The following is a 21824-nucleotide window of genomic DNA, read 5'->3' as shown; positions in this document are numbered from 1 at the left end:
AAACTGAGGTTGGGAGAGATTAAAGTTATGAACAGCTGTCTTCTTCTAGCTGTTCCAGACAGAGCAGAGGAAAAGGGCTCTTCTTAGTCACAGGCTCAGAACCCCACCCAGAGCGGGAGGAGGTGACCCCAGGAGCAGCTACTCTCCCAGCACATTCCTCACCTCCTCTCAGTGGGACAGAAAAGGACACAGGGTGATGGCACAGCACGCTGGGAGGCTTGCCAGGACTCCAGCGCCCACTGTGGAGGCAGGCCTTGCTCGGCACAGGAGTGTGGCTAGGAAAACGTTGATGGAGATATGGAGGGTCATCCATAAAACTGTAGGCCCGAAACACATCTGATCTCCAGGGGGAGGATGTTGAGCATCGCAAAACCCCTCCACAAAGAACGCTGGCCAAGCACAGGCCCCGGGTCACAGTAGCCCCTCACAGCGGGTCGAATGAGATAGGAATGTAAAGGGAAGGACTCACTGGGAAGGGCACAGTCAAGGCCACTGCCAGCCCACTAGGGCACCTTGGGGTGAGTTAGAAAAAGGCTACCTTCCCCTGAAACCTATATAATTTTATTAACCAATGTTACCCCCCAATAAATTCAATTTTAAAAAGCCCAACAAATTGGTAATTACAAAATAGTCACAGGAATGTGAAGTACAGCATAGGAAATATAGTCAATAATATTGTAATAACTATATGTGGGGCCAGGTGTGGGTGCTAGAAATATTGGGAGGGAGGGGGTCCACAGTGAAATATAGGCTTATGTCTAAGCGCTATGCTGTATACCTAAAACAAATACAAAATAATACTGAATGTAAGCTATAATTGAAAAATAAAATTTAAATGATGAAAAAGAAAGAATTTGTCTGATCTAGGGAGGAAAATGGTAACAACCGCAATAAAATAAGTCCTTATGTACAAAAAGGAAAGAAAAAGAGCTTGACTGCTCTCTGTCCAAATAGTGCCATGATACGCTGATTTTATGAGCGCAGGACACTCTCCTGCTAGCTGCTGGGAAGTTCTTATGCTGACTGTGCAGACCCATCCTGTCTCTCATGTCAGCAGCCCCCGCTTGGAGGTGATACTGTTGGGCGTAGCACAGCCTGCACAGCCATAAGCAAAGGCCTAGTGTCAGAACTGCCAGCTGCTGCCGTCATCATTGTCCTTCCTCCTTGGAGGCCTCTAAGGCTGAGCTGGGGGTGCAGAGAGCCTCATTTTGGAATGCATGGTTGGTTTTGCCCTAGCATCTTTGCTGCAACCATTTTTTATTTTATTTTATTTTTTGCCCCATAACTAATTGGCCATAGGCAATTTTATCGTAAAAAAAAAAAAAAGATAAAATTATTATGCCCTAACCGGTTTGGCTCTGTGGACTGAAAGGTCCCCGGTTTGTTTCCGGTCAAGGGCATGTACCTGGGTTGTGGGCACATTCCCAGTAGGAGGTGTGCAGGAGGCAGCTGATCGATGTTTCTCTCTCATCAATGTTTCTAACTCTCTATCCCTCTCCCTTCCTCTCTGTGAAAAATCAATAAAATATATTTTTTTAAAAAGATAAAATTATGACAAATAAAAGAGGTATATTAAAACTGAATAACCAAATTAGAAAGACTTCATTGCAAAATACAAAATATTTGAATTTGTTACAAATGTGCATGGATTCAAGGCAATACTGCGCAAACAGCTGATATGGTTTTGTAGATTGTACATAAGGTCTTGTCCTTGTTCTACGGGAAATGTGGGCTCAACTCTGAGCCCTCAGAGGCCCTTGGTGCCTCTCTTTCTCTTCCCAATTCAGTGTTTCAAGATAAGCAACCAACTACCTCTTGGGGCAAAAATCATCACCACCCGGAAAAAATGCTAACTATTTTAAGACCACCACTATTTATTTTCTCCACCTTTTTGTCAATGGAGAAATGAAACCAAACTGACAAAAATAAAAACAAAGCACCACAAAAACCCAAACTGTCAACCAGTTTTTTAATCTTTTTTTTTAACAGCAAAATTGCCTTACAGCCATTTAGTTGTGCATCGAAAATGTTTTCGTCAAAAATGCTGTGGCATCCAGCTGTGGTGACTCAGTGGTTGAGTGTAGACCTATGAACCAGGAGGTCACAGTTTGATTCCCAGTCAGGGCACATGCTGGGTTGTGTGGTCGATCTCCAGTGGGGGGCATGCATGAGGCAGCCAAGCAATGATTCTCTCTCATCGTTGATGTTTCTATCTCTCCCTCTCCCTTCCTCTCTGAAATCAATAATATATATATATATATATACACACACACACACACACACACACACACACACACACACACATTAATGCTTGTGGCAAAGACATCTACAGCAAAGATGCTAGGGCGAAGGTAGCCAAATCCATTTTGGAGACAACAGGCCAACAGGGCTCTTTCTACATGTTCAGTACTGAGAACCTGCACTGAACAGGTTCACATTCAGGGCTGGCCTGTGGGAAAACGTAGAGAAATGTATGTCATGCTCCTTAATGTCCTGGAGGCATTTCGGTCACCATGGATAGACTGGAACCGCACAGATAAGAGCTAATAAAATGTGACGGGGGCCTCATGCGCGATCCAGGTGATGGCATTACAGATTGTGAGCTCCTAGCTAGCCAAGGCCGCGTTTTATTCATCTTTGCATTCCCAGAGCCTGTCCCCTAGTCTGTGTCCAGTGTTTGCTCTTTGAGTAAATGAAATATGTGAAGGAATGAACATTCCGGAGGTCCAGAGTTCGGAATGAGGCTGTGTTCATCAGGGAGGGCTACCTGGAAGAGCGGGGATGTGAGCTGGGATTTGAACTTGAGAAGTCTGGGCAGCCAGAAAAGCTGAGAGGGGAGTCTGGCTTCTGGGTAAAAAAATCAAGAAAAGCCGTTTGGCCGGGGCAGGGCGTTAACGTCGTGTTTTGTGTTCTGGTGTCTCAGTGATAAAGGAAGCAGCGATCCTGAAGAAACACAACCTGTTTGAAGACAACATGGCCTTGCCCAGTGAGAGCGTGTCCAGCTTGACCGACCTGAAGACCCCCGTGGGGTCCAACCAGGCCAGCCCCGCCCGGAGAGCCTCGGCCATTCTGCTCGGGGTGGCCGATGGTGAGACCCCGAGTAACGACGTGTTCCCAGAACCAGAGGGAAAGCAGCAGCCTGGGGTCCCTAGTCCAGTGGCCCAAGGAGAAAGTCTTTCTTCCCCAGGTGGGGATGCGCAGGGGGGTTGTTCAGGCACCGGTGACCCTGTCGTGAACCCCGTGGCTGCAGAGGACACAGCAGGAGCCCGAGGCACCCGCTCATCAGAGCTGGAGTTTGCAGGGACTCCTGCGGACAGAGAAGCCGCCACCCACCAGGAGCCACAATCCCTCTCTGCCTCATGCTCCTTGAAGGAGCTCAGAAGTTTGTTGACGGTGACCGTCGAAGTACCCATGGTGTCTGCCACCCTCGAGACTGAAAAAGATACACACCCGGAGACCCTTGTTCCCCAAGAAATTGACAAAGAAGAGGAAACAACCCAAGTCCACACGGAGGCCACTCAAGCAGCTGCCTCCAGTCAGGACGACAGTGAAGAAGGTGGAGTCGGGGAGAGGGAGGCCTGTTCTCCAGCTGCTGAGGTCAAGGCCGAGGCCGGGGCCAGTGGGGTGGAGTCAGGGGGATGTTCAGGGGCTCAGCCAGCCTGCGGGGGGCTCAGCCAGGGACCCAGCGGCCCAGGCCCCACAGAGGAGCAGGCGGAGGCTGGGGAGCCCACCGGGAGGGACGCCCATGAAGGCGGTAAGGCCGTGCCACAGGGAGGCTGCATTTTAAACTCTGACCCCGTGGGCCCCAGGGAGAGCCAGGTCTCTGTGGAAGACGCGGTGGGAGGGAAAAGTGGCCCAGCCCAGGCTGCTGCCGGCGTGGGTGCAGAGGAGATGAAGGGTCCCCGTGTCTACGAGTGTCAGTGGGTGGTGGAGAATGCTCCAAACACGGACATCCTAGGTCCACAGGAAGAGGATGCGAGGGAGGGTCCCCCAGAGCAGCCCTCGGAGGAGTGAAAGGGACAATTTGGCAAAAGTATCTCTATGAACAAACGCAGCCTATGGGTTAATTATGGGTACACTTAGGGGGTGCATGGGATTGTTACAAAAAAGTAAAAAAAAAAAAAGTATTACCTACTTCCTTAATCTGTAGAATGAAATCAGAGGGGATGCACACAGGGCACGAGCATTGAGGCAAACCCTTGTAGAACTGAGCTGTTCTGCCATGAATTCCTGCTTTAGCGTTTTCGTAGGAATTACAAAGGTAATGGGGGGTGTGGGGTGAGAGACGTCCGGGGGAGAGAGTGGGGATCGCATTGAGGACAGAGAACACAGTAGAAGCATGGTTTTCAATACACTCTGCAGTGTCTTCTAATGCACTTTAAGGCTTTTCCATTCTTTGTAAGAATGCAGATCTAGGCTGTAAATCCCACTACACTATATGGACTCCTCTGTCTCTTAAGGACTTGGCCTTTGCCCACGGTCAGGCTGCAGGAAAGGGTAGGTGGAGGGCACAGGCACCACCGCTGTGGGCAGCCCCCACAGGGCCTGAGAGCTCGGGGAGGCTGGGCAGGAACAGAGGAAGGCGGTGGTCTGTGCAACTGTCTGGGCCTGGTACTAAATCTGCTCTCAATGTCTTGTCAATTGATTTGTTAATTCTTATTCATTAATCACCTCTTGAGGAAATTCAGATGAAAATTTCCCTGTCATGTTTAAGCATTCCAAATTAGCCTTAAATTGTGCAGAGAAAGAGCTTAGCTAAATTATTGGGCATAAAGTCTTCCAATTAAACACATGTTATTGAAACAGATACTCTATGCCACATGCTGTGTGTTAGGCAGAGAGAGAGAGAGAGAGAGAGAGAGAGAGAGAGAGAGAGAGAGAGAGAAGGAAAGATAAGGTGCCTTGTTCAGTATACATTAAAAGGCCCAAGGGAATTTACTCTAAGAAAACACCTGTTTTCAAATGATGTTTTCTGTGTTGGCATGAAACCTTCCTGTCTTTCCATTAAAACAGTCCTGCTTCACTCTCAGAAGGAAATAAAGTGAATACATGAAAAAAATGAATAAGAAAGAAAGATGGAAAAAAAGGGAGAGAGAGAGAGAGAGAGAGAGAGAGAGAGAGAGAGAGAGAGAGAGAGAGAGATGCCAAGGTATACATACCATCAGGTTTCAAAGATGTTGCCAAAAGTAGAAATCATTTGTTCAGTCGCTTAGCAAGTTGGGGTCATTATGTCCCAGGTGCTGGAGATCGGTGGTTAAAAAGATCTGTTCTTTTCTCCCAGAACTTACACTGTTAGCGGAAATAGACACAGACATCTTCTAAATCCATTGTGACCTACAACTGTTAACGTTCAAGGTGGACTGGACCTCCAAAAGATCAAATAAAGGAGTGTCCTATTGTCCTTCAGAAAATACAAGTTTATTTCCTAAAAGTTTCAGTCCCAGTACCACATCTTCATACTTCCACAGATTTTGATATCAGATCCCAACACATTGCCACAAGAGCTCGTTTTGATCACCATCATCTTGTAAGTTTATATCAGTTCTCTAGAGGAGTTGCCCCAGAGTTCAACCATTTAAGCAAGAATTCCAATATCTCCCTCTCCACCTCCTCAGGAAGAATTTCTTGGATTTCTAGATCTTTAAGGATGAAAGAGAATCAGTGTCAACATCGTCTCCTATGGCCACATTCTTGGAGTGCTTAGAGTCTAAGAGCCTTAGACCCTCATGGCTAGGAAGGATCTCCTTACAGATACAGAAGGTCCCTGGGCCCTGTAACACCCAGCACTCGCTCTTGTCCTTGCATTTAGCATGGACTATGGAAGTTATGTCTCTTCCAGGGGCTCTTCTCTTCGAGGACAGAAACTAGGGTTTAGTCATCCTATGCGCTTCCTGCTAGAATAGAAACACGCAGCCTGGACTCCTGGCTCCCTGCCTCCTCAAGTCACATGAATATCCTTAGTGCCTAGCCAGGAACTGGCCTGTGGCAGGCTGCTCAGGACATGTGAGCACCCGACACCCACCGCTCTGCTGTGCTGGGGCTTTTTGGCGCTTGCAGTCAGGCAGGGAGACTTTTTTTTTTTTTTTTTTTCAATTGGGCTTTCTGCCCTTGGGGAGTCTTCCCTTAAATCAAGTCCAAAGGGCAGATGGCCATCTGGTCAGATGCCCTGGCCAGCAAGGCAAGGAGCCAAAGGAGCAGCGCCCAGCCCTGCCAGGGACCACCTTCTCTCCAGGAGAACTGTGGCGAGGGAGGAGGTCCCAGCCCAGGCCACCACCACACAGGGGCTTCCCGGCTTCCTCCCTTTTCTCTCATCAGGGCTTCTTGAACCCTTGGAAAGCGGAGTCATTTTTCCAATCCTAGAGGAGGGTCCACGCCACTGCATTGGACGGATGAGCATCAGTGCCCTCCCGTACCCGTTCTGTGGGCCCCAGGGGACCGGGCACTGAGTGGGAGGATGCACTCGAGAACACCATCAAAGGATTTTTCTGTGCACATGTCACAAAAGACAAACTCACTGAGCTATGCAGGATGACTGTTCCGTTTTTAGATGGAACAGGAAACTAGAGTGCATTTGAAGTATTCCTTATTCATCTTCACATGTTGGATGGGATAACTTCAGATGACCGCACGTTTGTTGCTTTCAATAGGAAGTCTTTGTATTGCTCCAGTGGTTTCCGGATTGGAGCAAGGTGGCTGTGATTTCTCTGAGCAGCAGCAGGCGAGCCTCTCTCTGCAGGCTGCATTGGGAGTCTCTCCCATGGGCAAATCTGTTAGGAAGGCATCAAACCTCAAGACACAGTTTTTGGCAAAAATTCTGTAACTTTAAACTAGTTACGTTACTATTGACCTTTCACAAAGAAATAATATTTTTCTTAGAAAAAATTAGCTCATCATTTCCTCCTTTGCAGCTTGGAGCTGAGACAGTAGTGCCTTGCATTATGGAGAGTAAATTCTCTTAAAAAAAAAAAAATTGGGGCCCTAACCGGTTTGGCTCAATGGATAGACCATCCGCCTGCGGACTCAAGGGTCCCAGGTTCAATTCTGATCAAGGGCATGAACCTTGGTTGCGGGCAATCCCCAGTAGGGAGTGTGCAGGAGGCAGCTGATCGATGCTTCTCTCTCATCGATGTTTCTAACTCTCTATCCCTCTCCCTTCCTCTCTGTAAGAAATCAATAAAATATATTCTAAAAAAAATATTTGGGGAACCACAAGGATACGATTCCAATTTGTCCAAAAGCTTTATAAAGAGGCTGAGTGAGAAAAACTGCAGGTCAGGAGGCTTGATCTTCTACATTTGATTAAGAAGATTCTGAAGCCTGCTTTTGTAACCTGCAGCTTGCAGCCAGTGATTTCTTAGGGTTACAATTCTCCCAGACAGGTGACTTTATTTCTTTACTAGAGGCCCAGTGCCTGAAATTCATGCACTGGTAGGGTCCCTAGCGGCTGCCGGCTGCTGACCGGGGCCTCCCTCCCTTCCCCTGGACAACCGTGCCCCTGGACAACTCCTGGTCGAGGGGACAATTTGCATACTATGCTTTTATTATATAAGTGCTAAATGACAGGGAAGAGAAGGACATCACTGACTAAAACAATAATACCGTTTCACTAGGTAGAAAAAGTGGCTGCCTGTGCCTTCTCTTTCTCATAAACAAACAGGGTTGGGATTTGCCTTCTGAAGCATGCAACTTCAAGGAAAAAATCAACACTGCAGACTGATTATTTTATTTTGTTTTTGGTCACTATATAAAGCAAATAAACATAAAACACTTTGTAACCATGTATTTACTCTGCCAAGTGCCAATATTCCAATAAAATGTTCATCCTTGGAGAAGGGTCCAGATGTCGTATTTATTTGGATTTGGGCTGGTTTCATCTTTTTTAGCAAATGCCATGACTTGAGCTGGGAGGAACAGCCCTCAGAGACGGAAGGTGAGTCACAGTCACTGTATTACGGAACTTTTAATTTTCTGTCATCAGGAAGAAATCCACAGGGAAATCACTTACTAGTAATGTCAGATGTAATTACGCTTTGAAACTGCATATGCTTATTTCTCTAGGAATTAGATTATGTCTAAGTACAGCAATGGGCAATTACTCTTGACGTAATTGAACTGCTGTTCAAACCAATTTATTTTCAGCGGGTAACCCTGAGTGAAACATTCATTCTTTCTATGCTTATAAGCAACACAATGTTTACTCACCAATGTTGACAGTTGCTCGTTCATCCATGAATCCACTTCACCCTAAATATAATGATTGTGTTTCTATCGTATGCAGGCACTCTAGTGGGTGCTGGACAAACAGAGGTGAACATGGCGGGTGTGATCGCTACACCTCAAATTTGCTGGGTGAACGTGGCGAGGGAGAGCGCAAAAAGGTATTTACTTCCTTGCCTGGCATGAACCTTGTCTATAATCTCAGCTTTAATTCTATCTATACCAACAGCTTCAGACAAGAGAGGAAGGAACACTGGAGAAATCAAGTCCAGGGGAGCTGGGACACTCCGTGTGGCATAAACTTCACCACTCCTCTCCTCCTTCCATACCAGGCATCCAGTGGGCAAGAACCATTCCCAGAGCGGCTCCCGCACAACTTCTGTTTAGGGCCAATAATCAGATTGGAACTGGAGGTGAGTGGGTTGATTTGAAACTGCTTCAGCGTAGTTTTTCTTAGATTACGTGTTTATGTGGTATGGCTGGAATGGGACTGATGGAGGTCTTCAGAGGAGACAACTAAACCTGTATGCCAGTGTCTGTAGTTGCCATGTTAATAATTGTCAAGAACTAGAAAACAACCCATATGTTCTGTGGTACGTCCATATGATCGATTACTACTCAACAATAAAAAGGAATGCTCTGCTGACATATAGGGTAACATGGATGAGTCTCAAAATAATTAGACAGAATGGAAAAGGCCAGACAAAAAAAAAAAAAAAAGGATGCCTACTATATGCTTCCTTTTATATGACATTCTGGGAAAGGACAAATTTAGAGATAAAAAGAGATCATCAGTTGCCTGCAGCTGGAGGTCGGGAAGTTGGGGAGACTGATTGTGGAGTGGCATGTAAGGGAATTTGGGGGGGTGAACTGTTCTAGATCTTGATTATGGTGATTGCTCTGTGACTATATGCATTTGTTAACACATAACTGTATCCTAAAAAGAGATTCTTTGGGTGCATTTACTCCTGTCTTTAGGCCTGTATAGAATTGAGAGTGATATAAAGCCAAAAGGGAAAAGCCACTAGAAATGGTCACCAAGGTAAAATTGGTTCCCTAAAATAACCATTTGATGAGTACTGTTCTGCAGGGCTCTGCTGCTCCTTTGAAGTTCTGATCTGGACTCAAATCTTCTTCCCCAGAATTCCGATGATGATGCCTTGGCATCTGCCAGACCATCTTGCTGGCATTGTCTTCCCAAGGTGGAGAGCCAGGCACACACCAGGGCATGGCAAGTGCTGGCAGACTGCCCAGTGGGGGGTGAGGAACTCCTAGGCTCTACTTCCAGTCATGTGCTACTGAGGAAACCCCCAGGAGGTCTATGAAAGACAACTTCATTTACTTAAGGCCATTACCGCTTGCTTGACGTGCCTTAAGAAATCACAGATATGAGCGAGATCACACTCATTAAAGCACAACATGACATGCGGGGGGGGGGGGGGGAGAGGGGGGGACAACATCTGGTTATATGAACTCTGAAAAGCCTAACTTTAAAATTTTTCTTCTGAATATCCTTTGATGTATAAGCCTTTTATTTTTTTGATTCTTTGAAAAATAGTGGTTTCCAGATCAAAACCACAGATAGAAACTTTATCTAGGTGGGTAAAAATCACCTGAAAATTGCTAGACTCTGTTAAAGGGGATGAGATTAAACACATGGACACAAAGCATTTTATTTTATTTTTAAATATTTTTTTAAAATATATTTTTATTGCTTTCAGAGAAGAAGGGAGAGGGAGAGATGGAAACATCAATGATGAGAGAGAATCACTGACCTGCTGCCTCCTGCACGCCCCCTACTGAGGATCGAGCCTGCAACCTGGGCATGTGCTCTTGACCGGAATCAAACCTGGAACCCTTCAGTCCGCAGTCCGACGCTATATCCACTGAGCCAAACTCGCTAGGGTGACACAAAGCATTTTATATAAATCTCTGTGAACAAGACAATCTCGTAATTACTCTTTAAAATTTAGTAAACCCATAAAAATTGGAGAGACACTCCTTTAAATGAAATATTTTTCATTCTTAGTTATATAACCATTATCATAAAAGCAATAACTTTGTTCTACTTAATTAAAACAGAGACTGATGCCCCAACTGGGAATCACACTGTGACCTCCTGGTGCACGGGCTGACACCTAACCACTGAGCGATATAGGTCAGGCAGAACCACTTGTGTTTGACTAGTATACCGTCACACTTCCTTGGGTGACCTGTCTCTTAATTTCCCTGCTTTCTCACCAAAACCTAATATTAAGTAAGTTGAATAACTTGGCAAACCATTAAGTTTGTTTTTAAAACTTCTAAAAGACTCCACCTGTCCAAAAGTGGACCGGTAAATAACAACCCTGTGTACTTTTAATCATATTTAATTTTTTTTAAATTCCAGGAGCGACTGCAATTACTAGTGTTACAGCCTTTACTGTTTACTAGCTGTGTCTTTTATCAACAGGAGAGGTAAATACTCTCAAGGGAAGTTGCCTGGCAGTATTTCCAGTAACGCATTATTCCCATGCATCTTATACAGAGGAGAAAGGGAAAGGAAAGTCCTAAAGATAAGCTGGCAAAACCTCTGCAACTGTAAAATTTACTCAAGGCTCAGACAAAAAGGATTTTTTAAAAACACCTCTCTAAGGCGATCCTATTATTTGTTGATAGTACTTAGGGATTTGATAGATAAACTATACATGATAAGCAAAATTAAAAGTAAAATGGGACAGATTTTTCACAGTTAACCAATTTTTTAGTGTGTCCCAAAATAAAAGGGCTTGGCATTATCGTCACTATCATTTGTACTGTGTTCAAACTTTTTGACTATCTCTTTAAAAGAATCAGATTCTAATATCTGTTGCCCTTTGATTTCAATCCCTTCAATTTGATAAGCATTACCAAGTACCAATTATGGCCCAGGAGCAGGGACAATGAAGACCACGGCTTTGCATATGTGCCAGCAAAGCCGTGGAGGCCATTTACCCGATGTGCTATTCCATACATAACCCTATACTGTAAACTTTATGAATCAATAAAAAATTTACAATTTTTAATTATAAACCTGTGTTTTCTATCAAAATTACTTCTTGTGTGAATTTTGGGACACCCTATAGGAATCCAGGAACATACATAAAAGTCACATTTGCGTCTTCACTGTTAAGTATATATAACCATGATTATAAAAACACCAAAGCAAGACTTTGGCATAGAATGCCAAGTGTCTCCGAATATTTGCTATCCTCTGCTCCTTTCTAGTTATAGAATCTCCTGGGTTTGAACTGGGCATGTGTCTGCCCAGTTAGAGGCTGAAAATCTCAGCCTTCCTTGTAGCTAAGTGTGACCAATTGATTAACTCCTTTCCAATGAGAAGTGAGCATTGGATGGGATGTGTGGACCTTCCTGGTCACATCCTTTAATATATATATATATATATATATATATATATATATATATATATATATATATTGATTTTAGAGAGGAAGGGAAAGGGAGAGAGAGAGAGAAACATCAATGATGAGAATCATTGATTGGCTGCCTTCTGCATGGCCCCTACTGAGGATCGAGCCCACAACCCAGGCATGTACCCTTGACCAGAATCAAACCTGGGACCCTTCAATCCTATCCACTGAGTCAAACCGGCTAGGGCTGGTCACATCCTTTATAAAGGAAACTGCTTGCCCTCTTCTCTCTCCCTTCCAGACTAGCTGAAAGGTTTATGTGATGCTGGTGAAGCAGCTTCTACGATAGTGATGCCGACCAGTGGACAGCATAGCAACCTGGGTTCCTGGATGACTTTGTGGAATAGAATTGCCTACCAGCCCTGAAACACCCACTGTTTCTGAATATTATCTGGGAGAGAAACAACTTTCTTTCTTGTATAAATTATTATATTTGGGATTTCTTTCTTGTAGCACCTGGGCTCATACCATAACTAATAAAAGGGTTTGGCATTATCATCACTGTCATTTGTACTGTGTTTAAACTTTTTGACTATCTCTTTAAAAGATGTAGGAACTTCAGTTTTTAAGTTAGCAGGAAGGCTTATATGACTACTTGCTTAGGGGGATTGTTAGCATTAAACGATACAATACAGTGTTTATGAAACCTTTGTAAACTTAAAAAGGTTTCAAACAACAAATCATTATGTTAATAGCAAGCTAACACAGCGGTTCTCAACCTGTGGGTCGCGACCCCTTTGGCGGTCAAACGACCCTTTCACAGGGGTCACCTAAGACCATCCTGCATATCAGATATTTACATTACGATTCATAACAGTAGCAACATTACAGTTATGAAGTAGCAACAAAAATAATTTTATGGTTGGGTCACAACATGAGGAACTGTATTTATTTATTTTTTATTTTTTATTTTTTATATTTTATTGATTTTTTACAGAGAGGAAGGGAGAGAGATAGAGAGTCAGAAACATTGATGAGAGAGAAACATCGATCAGCTGCCTCCTGCACATCTCCCATTGAGGATGTGCCCGCAACCCAGGCACACGCCCTTGACCGGAATCGAACCTGGGACCCCTCAGTCCGCAAGCCAACGCTCTATCCATTGAGGCAAACCGGTTTCGGCAGGAACTGTATTTAAAGGGCCAGAAGGTTGAGAACCACTGAGCTAACAATCCATGATAGCAGTGGGGTTAATGGTTTTTCTGCAAACATTTTAGCCATCTAATGCGGCCCACCTCTCAGATAACACAACCCAGTGGACATTTTCATGCTTCCAGAATAATTGGTTTTCCAGGCATTATAATATAGCAGAAGGAGGGGTACTGAACTTCGCAGAGACATTATCTTTTTGACTACTTCATGGAAGTGGCAGTCTACTTTATTGTGTATGAAGTTAGCTCCAGTTACCTGGGAGACTGACGTAGTTCACCACTTAACAGACTTTATAAAGTGGCCTCATTGGTGCTAATTTAATGTTTCATGCTTTAATGTAAAAGCAAATCTAATGAATCCTTCTATTGCCGTATCATTTATACTTCAACTCCTCTCAAATTGTTTACTGGATTCATGATCCTGGCAACATTTGCTGAGTATTCACTGCCTACAGGACCCACCATGAGGGAATTTGCAAATAAAATAAAGACCTTTGTGTCCTTATCTCATTTGAACTTCCTGCAGCCTGGGATACTATTGGCCACTCCCTCCTGACACTTGCTCTTCCTTTGATTTCTGTGACTCTTTTCTCTGGTTTGCTTCCAAACTTTCTGATCTTCTTTCCTTTGATATTCTTCCACTTCTTAAAAGTTGGAGATCCCCCGTGTTCCTTCCTGAACCTTCTCTTTTCACCCTTCATTATTAGACTTTTTGGAGTCACGAACCCCTTGGAGGTTATAATGAAATACACTCTGGGGGTGGGGCGGGGGCTTGTTGCATGCTATTTTAGGATTACATGAACATCCTGAAGCAACTAGTGACCCCCTCTGGGTCCTTATCCCTCAGGTTAAGAGCTACTGTTCCATGACTTTTAACTACCTCCTACCCAGAATCTCTCTCTCTCTCTCTCTCTCTCTCTCTCTCTCTCTCTCTCTCTCCTCAGATATATCCAGTTGCTTATTGTATTCCTTCACTTAGATGTCAAACATGAACCTTAAACTCAAACTCACCATGTCCCAGCTGAACTTATCATATAGCTTCCTCTCCCCAACTGCTCTTCATCCTGTGGTTTCTACTTTGGTGAGTGGCGTCACCATCCAATAAACGGCTCAAGTTATAAAGAAGATTCAGGGCCGCATGTGAAATCCAGGCGCTGGGGGCTGTGCAAGAGCTGCCTTCACCCAAGAATCTTAATCTCAGCCGTAACTGTCTACCCCATAATAATGAGAGTATCAATAGCTACTCTTCATTGAGCTCTTTCAAATCGTGCTAGATATTTTACACACATCATCTTATCATCTTGACAGCACATTAACAACAATGTAAGCTTTTCAGGGGAATCTTTTCTACCCGTGGTTGGTTGAATCCCGGATGCGGAACCCACAGATATGGAGGGCTCACTGTATTCTTATTCCTGTTTACAAATGAGAGAACGAAGGCACAAAGACATTTAGTAATTTGCTTAAGATAATGTAGCTAATAAGTAGCAGAACTGGCTCAGAGCCATTGTTCTTGGCCACCTACACTAACTGTGCGACCTGTGCGGAATGATGTTGAATGATGCTGCCTGAAAACCTGTGTGTCCCAACTGAAATGTCAAGTAAAAACTATGGTGGTAGTGCAAATGGGGATGTAGGCACTAGCTTGTGACGAGCCATGGACTTGCCCTTTTTCTCCTGATACATAAAATACATGGCTGCTAAGTGAGACACTCAACCACCTGTACGAGCTTACCATTAAATACGACCTGCCTGTGAGAGCTGGTGCCGGAGTCACTGAGGGAAGTGGAATAAGAGTCTGAGGCTGGCCCTGACCGGTTTGGCTCAGTGGATGGAGTGTCTGCCTGCAGACTGAGGGGTCCCGGGTTCGATTCCAGTCAGGGGCATGTACCTTGGTTGCGGGCACGTCCCCGGTGGGGGGGGTGTGCGGGAGGCGGCTGATCGATGTTTCTAACTCTATCCCTCTCCCTTCCTCTCTGTAAAAAAATCAATAAGATATATTTGAAAAAAAAAAAAAAGAGTCTGAGGTTGAAGTGATTTTGAAGATCGTTCATCAGTGATTCTCAACCTTGGCTGCACATTAGAATCACCTGGGAATCTTTTTAAAATCCTGATTTCTGGGCCTCATCCTCCGGAAATTCTGTTTCTTCGTTATGGGTGGGGCCACAACATTAGTAACAAAGAAACAGAATTTCCGGAGGATGAGGCCCAGAAATCAGGATTTTTAAAAAGATTCCCAGGTGATTCTAATGTGCAGCCAAGGTTGACAACCACTGTCTTTCTTACATCTTGATTGACAGGTAGAAAAAGCCCCGGAAACGTCATTGGGGGCAATAAATCATCCACATTTCCTAGGCTCTTTCTTGGAATGTGGAGAAGTCAGGCGGACAGCCCAGCATGGAGTCAGTCCACAACACTCCCTGAGTACCTTTTCTGTGAAGCACTCTTTCCCGGGTCTTAAAGTCTCTGGTTGTGAACGTAGAGTGCGTACTGTGCTTGTTAGTGTTTGCAAGATTGGGTTCTCAAGAAGAAAAGTGTTCTGTGAATGCCACACACTCACTACCAGAGAATGGGAACAGTGATTTGAAGAATGCCAAAAGCACCACTCCCAAATGCCACACTAGAGTTTTAGGAGTATTTAGATCCGTCATATTAAATAATTCAAGTCATTTAGGGACAACTGCTGCTGTCCAGCCAGTGTCACACAGCGGGTCCCAGCCTCCTGGGACTATATCTGAGCCATGAGAGCCTAACCAGGACTCCTCCCTTTCCCTAACTCCTGATCCATCCCGGCAAGTAAATAGAACACCAGGTGAGCACACCTATTTACATAAGTCACAAGGCTGTGCAAACAAACCCTTAACTGGTTAAAGGGAGTCTTATTTCTTGTCACTTTGAATGGGCGTTACACATCCAAAATCTTGTCCATATTCTTTAAAAACCCTTCTTCTCTTGTATGCTTCCCACTAGTGTTTCTCCCCCCAGTACAATAGGCCAAGTTCTCTCCTGTTTAACTCCTATGTCATTTTCGTCACTAAAATAACATGTGTGGGTTTTAAAATGATGAATGTAAATTTTCCCCAGTGTCCATAAACTGCCAATTAACTGAGACATTCTGTTATTTCCATTAAAGGGTTAAAATGGGTTCCCTTTTGAAAAGGACATGTGTGAACATATTTTTCTTTCACTTCCAAGGGCTCCACCTGGGATATGATAAAAGTTCCAATGCTTTTTAGGCTCCAAATTGGACTCAATTTTGGCTAGAAATTGAATTTCAGCCAGAAAGAAAAAGGTGCTTATTATTTAGCAAGTTAACAAAGAACATATTTTAGGCTCTCATTATACACTTTTAAAGTGCAGAGTTCATTTGAAAACAAACAAATAAGCCGAGGAAGGAAAAATAACCCAGAGAATTCTACACATTAAAAGTCAGTACTGAAGGTCACTGACTATTTTTCTGTTTTCTTTGTTCTTAGTTTTCAAATACTGGGCGATGGGTGTTGACCTTTAACTCACCGTGTTCTCTGTGCCAGGGCCAAGAACAATCCACAGGTATTATTTATTTAGCTAACTTCATCCTTAAAGCTGCCAAAGCGGATCCAGGATGGGGCGAATATAGGGTTGCAGGTCCATAAAAAGGATAAAATCAAATATTGTTCAGAAGTGACCTCATGTATTTTCACAGCCTCCATGTAAGTAGATAAAAGGACTACAGTGGGGCCTTGGACTTAGGAGTTTAATTCGTTCCGAGACCGAGCTCGTTAAGGAGCTCGTTAACTCAAATTACTCTGTCGACTCAAAGCAAAAAATCCACGGAGAGACAGCTGGTATCTCAAAAAACTCGTTAGTCGGGACACTCGTAAGTCAAGGCCCCACTGTATAGTACTCCTACTTTCTAGATAAGGAAACCGAAGGAATAAGGAAACAAGTATATCCAACAGTTTTTGAGCATCTGTAACAGGAGAGGCATAGTCCTGAGGTTTTGAACACACATATAAATAAACTGACGTCAATATCCTCTGAGCAGTCAGAATATAGTGGACATGTCTGACTGTGAAAGGCACAATAATAAAACACAGAACGCAATGGAAGAAGAGGGGAGAGGATAACATATAATGATCAGAAGGTTTGGGGAGGGTCTCAGATGGAATCTGAGACTTCTTGGGTGGTGAGGGTTCTACAGGCAAAGATGGTGGGATACATGAGGGGATAGTAAGAGCAAAGACAGAGAGAGTATATAACATAGGAAGTTCATGAGAATCTGGTTATTTATCATGTAGGCTTTGAGGGCAGGGCAGGGTAGCAGGGAGACGAAGTGTTCAGAGGGTTTACAGATGTCCTTGAATGCCAACTCTGGTAGCAATGTACAGAAAAGTAGGTTGGCAGGAAAGTAATTCAGGAGGGCATTGCAATGGTTCAGGAAAGAGGTAATGGAGCCTGGAACTGAGCAGAAGTAGGAGTAGAAAGAAAGATAGTGATAGCAGAAGGAGAACCTATATAATTTGGCAACTGATTGGGCACGAACCATGAAGGAGGGGATGGATTGAAGATGATGCTGATGCATTAATTTGAACCAGTGAACATCTGACATTTGTCCCTTGGGCCAGCCAAAAGGGAATTTCTACTAGGTAGCTGGAAATGTGTGTCTTGAGATCAGTGAGATCAGGCAGCTATTGACTGAGAAATCAGCCACAGGGAAATGGTTGAATTCATCTGAGTGGAAGAAATCACCATGAAATAGAGTATAACGAGAAAAAATAAAAAGACAGAAAGGAAACCTTAACGTCAGAGAGCTGAATGCTGCCGAGGGGGATGAGTAAGCCGTTTCCTGTGGCCTTGGCGATCACATCCAAGCTCCTAACCGCTGCACCTACCCACTAGAATTATCACACAAGAATAACAATGTGGTTTTTCAAAAGGAACCCTAGCCTCACTTTACCCGTGGTTAACCTGGGACAACGTCATCAAAAATAAATTGCAAGTTCCAACCTCCTGCATTAAACTTTGTCTGCAACTCACACCATTCTCCTTACAGTGAGCTTTTTAGATAACTGTTGTTAATCAAGTCTGAGGCCTCAGGTGCTCTCCTTCACGCTCCTGGTATTAGGCAGTGGTTACATGCAAGGGGTTCCAGAGTCATAAGGGTGGTTGGACTCTTACCTAACCCAGCAGTGTGACAAGGGCTTGTTCCCTAACTAACTTCTCTAGCCTGAGTTTTCTCTTGCAAATTGGTTGGGAAGAGTGCATGAGAGAGTGCCAGTAAAACTCGCAGCATACTGGTGCTTTCGAAGGCTCAAGTCATTATTGCTGTTAGTATTTTGCAACCTCCCTGAGGACAGAGGATTACTCCAGCCAGCACGGTTCCCTAAAGAGTGTGGCACCGAGCGAGGGACATGTGAGCCTCATTCTGCCGGCCTTCAGGGAAACGTCATTCGCGGCAAGAGGGCTAAAGAGCTGGCCAGCTGCCAGGAGGAAGGGCTGGCTCCACCGACGGACGGCTGGCCACTGGGAGCCGCGAAAGCGGGACCCGAGGAACCGCCCGGGACCCTCCGAGGACTACAAGTCCCAGGGTGCCCCGCGCCCACCCGGAGTGGAAACACCGCAGGTGGAGTCGGGTTGCGGGACCGCCGGGGAGGAAGCAGTGCACGCTGGGACCGGTAGTCTTCAGGTCGCAAGTTCACGGGTCGGAGGCGGGCCCAAGCGACAGATTCGCTCCTTAGTCCCGCCTTTTGTCCACGTCTCACTTCTCCGGGCCAATGCTGTCTCCTATCCTCGGAGCCAGCCCCTCTCCGCGCCGGTCCCCATTGGTCCTGGGGCTCGACGTCTGGAGCCCTACCCGGAAGTAGCGCCGGGGGAGGTGGTTTCCTAGACTACGACACCGGAAAGCTGGGGGAGGCGCTCAGGCTGCTGAGGGCGGAGGGCGGAGGGCGGTGGCAGCGGTGGCAGCGCTGGCGCCGGGGACCGGCTCGGCGGCTTCGCGAAACAGCTCGGCGACGGCGGCCGCTCGCTGGACTCCGCATCCCGCCCTCGGCACGGCTCGCAGCCCCCTGGCCACGCGCGTCCCGCAATGTGTCCCACGGCCCGGGCGTAGCCGCTGCGCGTGCGCGGAACCGCGGGGCCATGAGCGAAGCCGGAGGCGACCGGGGCTGTGGGTCCCCGGCCCCCCAGCGAGCGCCATGGAGCCTGGTGGCGACGACGGCCGCGCTCTGCCTGGTGACGGCCACGTCCATGTGGACGGCGGGGGCCGCGCCCATGACCAGGGAGGAGAAACAGAAGCTCGGGTAAGGGTGCTTGGCAGGTGGGTGGGTTTCCTCGTGGGGCTGACCCCGGGCCAGGTGCCTGTCATTGCGACCCGGCGTGCAGCGGCCTCTCCGGCCGCGATGGGACGTCTGCGGCCTGGCGGGAGCCCTAGCGGGGTGGACAGGTTCCGGGAAGGTGGGGGCCGCCGCCCGCCTGGTGACCTCCGGGGGCCGTCGGGGACAGTGCCGGCTCCGGGAGGCCCGCGCGGTGGGTCAGCGCGGCTGCCGTGTCCGTGGCCCGCGTCGCCGCGCGGGGAGAGTCCTGCGGTGGCTTTTCCTGGAAGATGGTATTAGGCGCCGCGCACGGGTGCGCTCCCGCTGGCCGCGGAGACGTGGCCGATCTCCCAGGAGTTAAGGAAGTAATGTTTACACCTGTTACCGCGAAAGGTGCCGCCCGTTGGAACGTGAACTTCACCCGTTTCACCATTTCTTGCGCCCCATTTTCATAAGAGGACACTCATTCGATGGTGTTTTCAAAAGCCCCGATGAAGTAATACCCGTTCACTTCACTCAGATTCGTTTGATCAGTCTTGAAAGTGGCATAAAATGATCAGGTACTCTAATGATCAGCATTTAGTTCGGAGTCAGTGTTCCTAATACACTTTAGGTCCCACAGATGAATAAGGAACAACAACAACAACAAAAAGAGCCAAGAACAATAGGAAATGGGCAAAGGGCTTGGAGAGTTAATTTCACGCAAAAGGTCAGTAACCATGAAAAGGAGCTCAACCTCATCAGTGGGAGAGGTGCACCTTGAAGCAAGGAGGCAGCTGCTTTTTATCGTTAGGTGAGCAAATGCGCAACATATGGAGAGAGCCCTGGCTCGCCAAGGTGTGAGGAATGAACCTTGATGGGAGCGACGTTGCTGTCGCTCCTGGGATTTAAATCGTATGCGCCCCGATTCATTGATCCCACCTCCAGGAATCTATCCCGCAGAAGCAAAAGATCTGTCAACGTTGAGATAATTGTGCAAACGTGTGCATTTTACAAAATTGTTCCTTGGAGCATCCGTACTATGGAATAATATTCAGACATTAAGGAGGAGGTATAGATCATGGGAAGGCTATCCAGGATGTATGTATTCCCAAGATTTTTTTTTTTTTTAAAGCAAGTTGTAGAAAAATAGGTATAGTACCATCCCATGTTGTTGTGTTATTTTTTTAAAGAAAAGAAGTTGTCTAAGCTCAGAAAAACATGGGAAGCTTATTACCCTTTGGGCTTAGAAGGTGAGGTGAAACCATTAGGTTTTATTTTATATACTTTCTTATTGTTTATGTTGTTGCAAGAGTCTTGTGGGTTTTTTTTAAGTATGTTTTTATTGATATTTTAGAGAGAGAGGAAGGGAAAGGGAGAGAGATAGAGAAACATCCATGGGCTGCTTCCTGCAGGCCCCCTACCGAGGATGGAGCCTACACCCCTGGTGTCCTTTTGGTGAATGGGGAGAAGCTCAACCAACTGCGCCACACTGGCTGGGCAAGAGTCTTGTATTTTTATTTTTTAAAATATATTTTTATTAATTTCAGAAAGGAAGGGAAAGGGAGAGAGAGAAACATCAATGATGAGAGAGGACCATTGATCGGCTGCCTCATGCACGCCCCCTACCGGGGATTGAGCCCAGAACCTGGGCATGTGCCCTTGACGGGAATGGAACCCAGGACCCTTCAGTCCACAGGCAGATGCTCTATCCACTGAGTCATACTGGCTAGGGCAAGAGTCTTGTATTTTTAAATAAAATAGCAATGAAAGAGCGTGATGGGAAAAAAGAGAAAATATCAGCTATGAAAAAGAAATTACCAGTAAATTAATAAGTACCTTAAATTTTTTCTTTATGAATTGAATGTATCATCGATAACTGTTTTACTGAAAAATCCTACTCTGTCCCAGGCACTTTACGTGCTATCTTTATGATCCTCCCTGTTTCTTAAAGAGGTGGATGTGATTCCCATTTTGCAGATTTGGAAACTGAGACTCAAGGTTGATTTGTTCAAAGTCACTAAGCTACAGATAGTGGAGCCAGTATTCAAACCCAGGTCTGTATGGCCTCAGAGCCCATGCTCTCTCCACTATCCTGCACTTCCGAAGACTTAGAAAAAGAAGCTTCAAGCATCTTATTTGACCACCACTCCCCATTCTCCCTTTTTTATTAAAAACTTCTAATTGAAAAATAGTCATTTTTCACCAATGTTAATTCTTAACTGGAAAAGTCCAACCAATTCACATCAAATTTTGAGAACATTTATGCAAGTAAGTTACAGTAATTAGGCCTGTTGATTTAGATTTCCTTATTCTGGAGTAAGTGTAGAATGAGTCCAGAGCTATAAACCTCAAGTACACAATTACTTGACTGCTTTACCCTATGGAAATTTTCAGGAAGATGAACTCTTGACTCATGAGGTTTAGCTTGACTCATGAGATTTGTTTTTAAGCTCAAATATGATTTATGATAAGCAGAATGCCCTACCTCTTTTCCTCTCCTCCCAAACCAAACTAATGATAAAGACTGGAATTGTCCCAAATAGTAAGCAATTACTCAGTCGCTTATAATGTATAGTTTTTGGAATATTTCACCTAGTCTTTCTGGAATAAGATGTTTTTTGCTTTTGTGTTTTAAATGTTGCAGCAGTTGTTAATATCACATTTTCATTAAAAGAAGTATAAAACAATATCTGTAGCATATTGGCAGGCAATGTGAATTAACTAGAAAAAGC

General features: G+C 45.4%; 2 protein-coding genes across 2 annotated transcripts in view; both read left to right on the top strand.

Moving 5' to 3' along the window:
* The window catches only part of NIBAN1 (niban apoptosis regulator 1), a 127166-nt gene extending 122114 nt beyond the window's left edge, over positions 1-5052 (top strand). Inside the window, exon 14 of the mRNA XM_081112135.1 lies at positions 2924-5052. Within this exon, the coding sequence (XP_080968261.1) occupies positions 2924-4014 (1091 nt within the window). The 3' untranslated portion in view covers positions 4015-5052. The remainder of the gene's footprint in view (positions 1-2923) is intronic.
* Positions 5053-18711: 13659 nt separating this feature from the next.
* EDEM3 (ER degradation enhancing alpha-mannosidase like protein 3) overlaps positions 18712-21824 on the top strand; it is a 61127-nt gene continuing 58014 nt past the window's right edge. The window contains exon 1 of the mRNA XM_081113219.1: positions 18712-19098. Coding sequence (XP_080969345.1) covers positions 18938-19098 — 161 coding nt within the window. The 5' untranslated portion in view covers positions 18712-18937. The remainder of the gene's footprint in view (positions 19099-21824) is intronic.

This window comes from Myotis nattereri, assembly GCF_964212035.1.
Source record: "Myotis nattereri genome assembly, chromosome: 18".
Classification (NCBI taxonomy): domain Eukaryota; kingdom Metazoa; phylum Chordata; class Mammalia; order Chiroptera; family Vespertilionidae; genus Myotis; species Myotis nattereri.
This window is presented reverse-complemented; position numbering and strand designations above follow the sequence as displayed.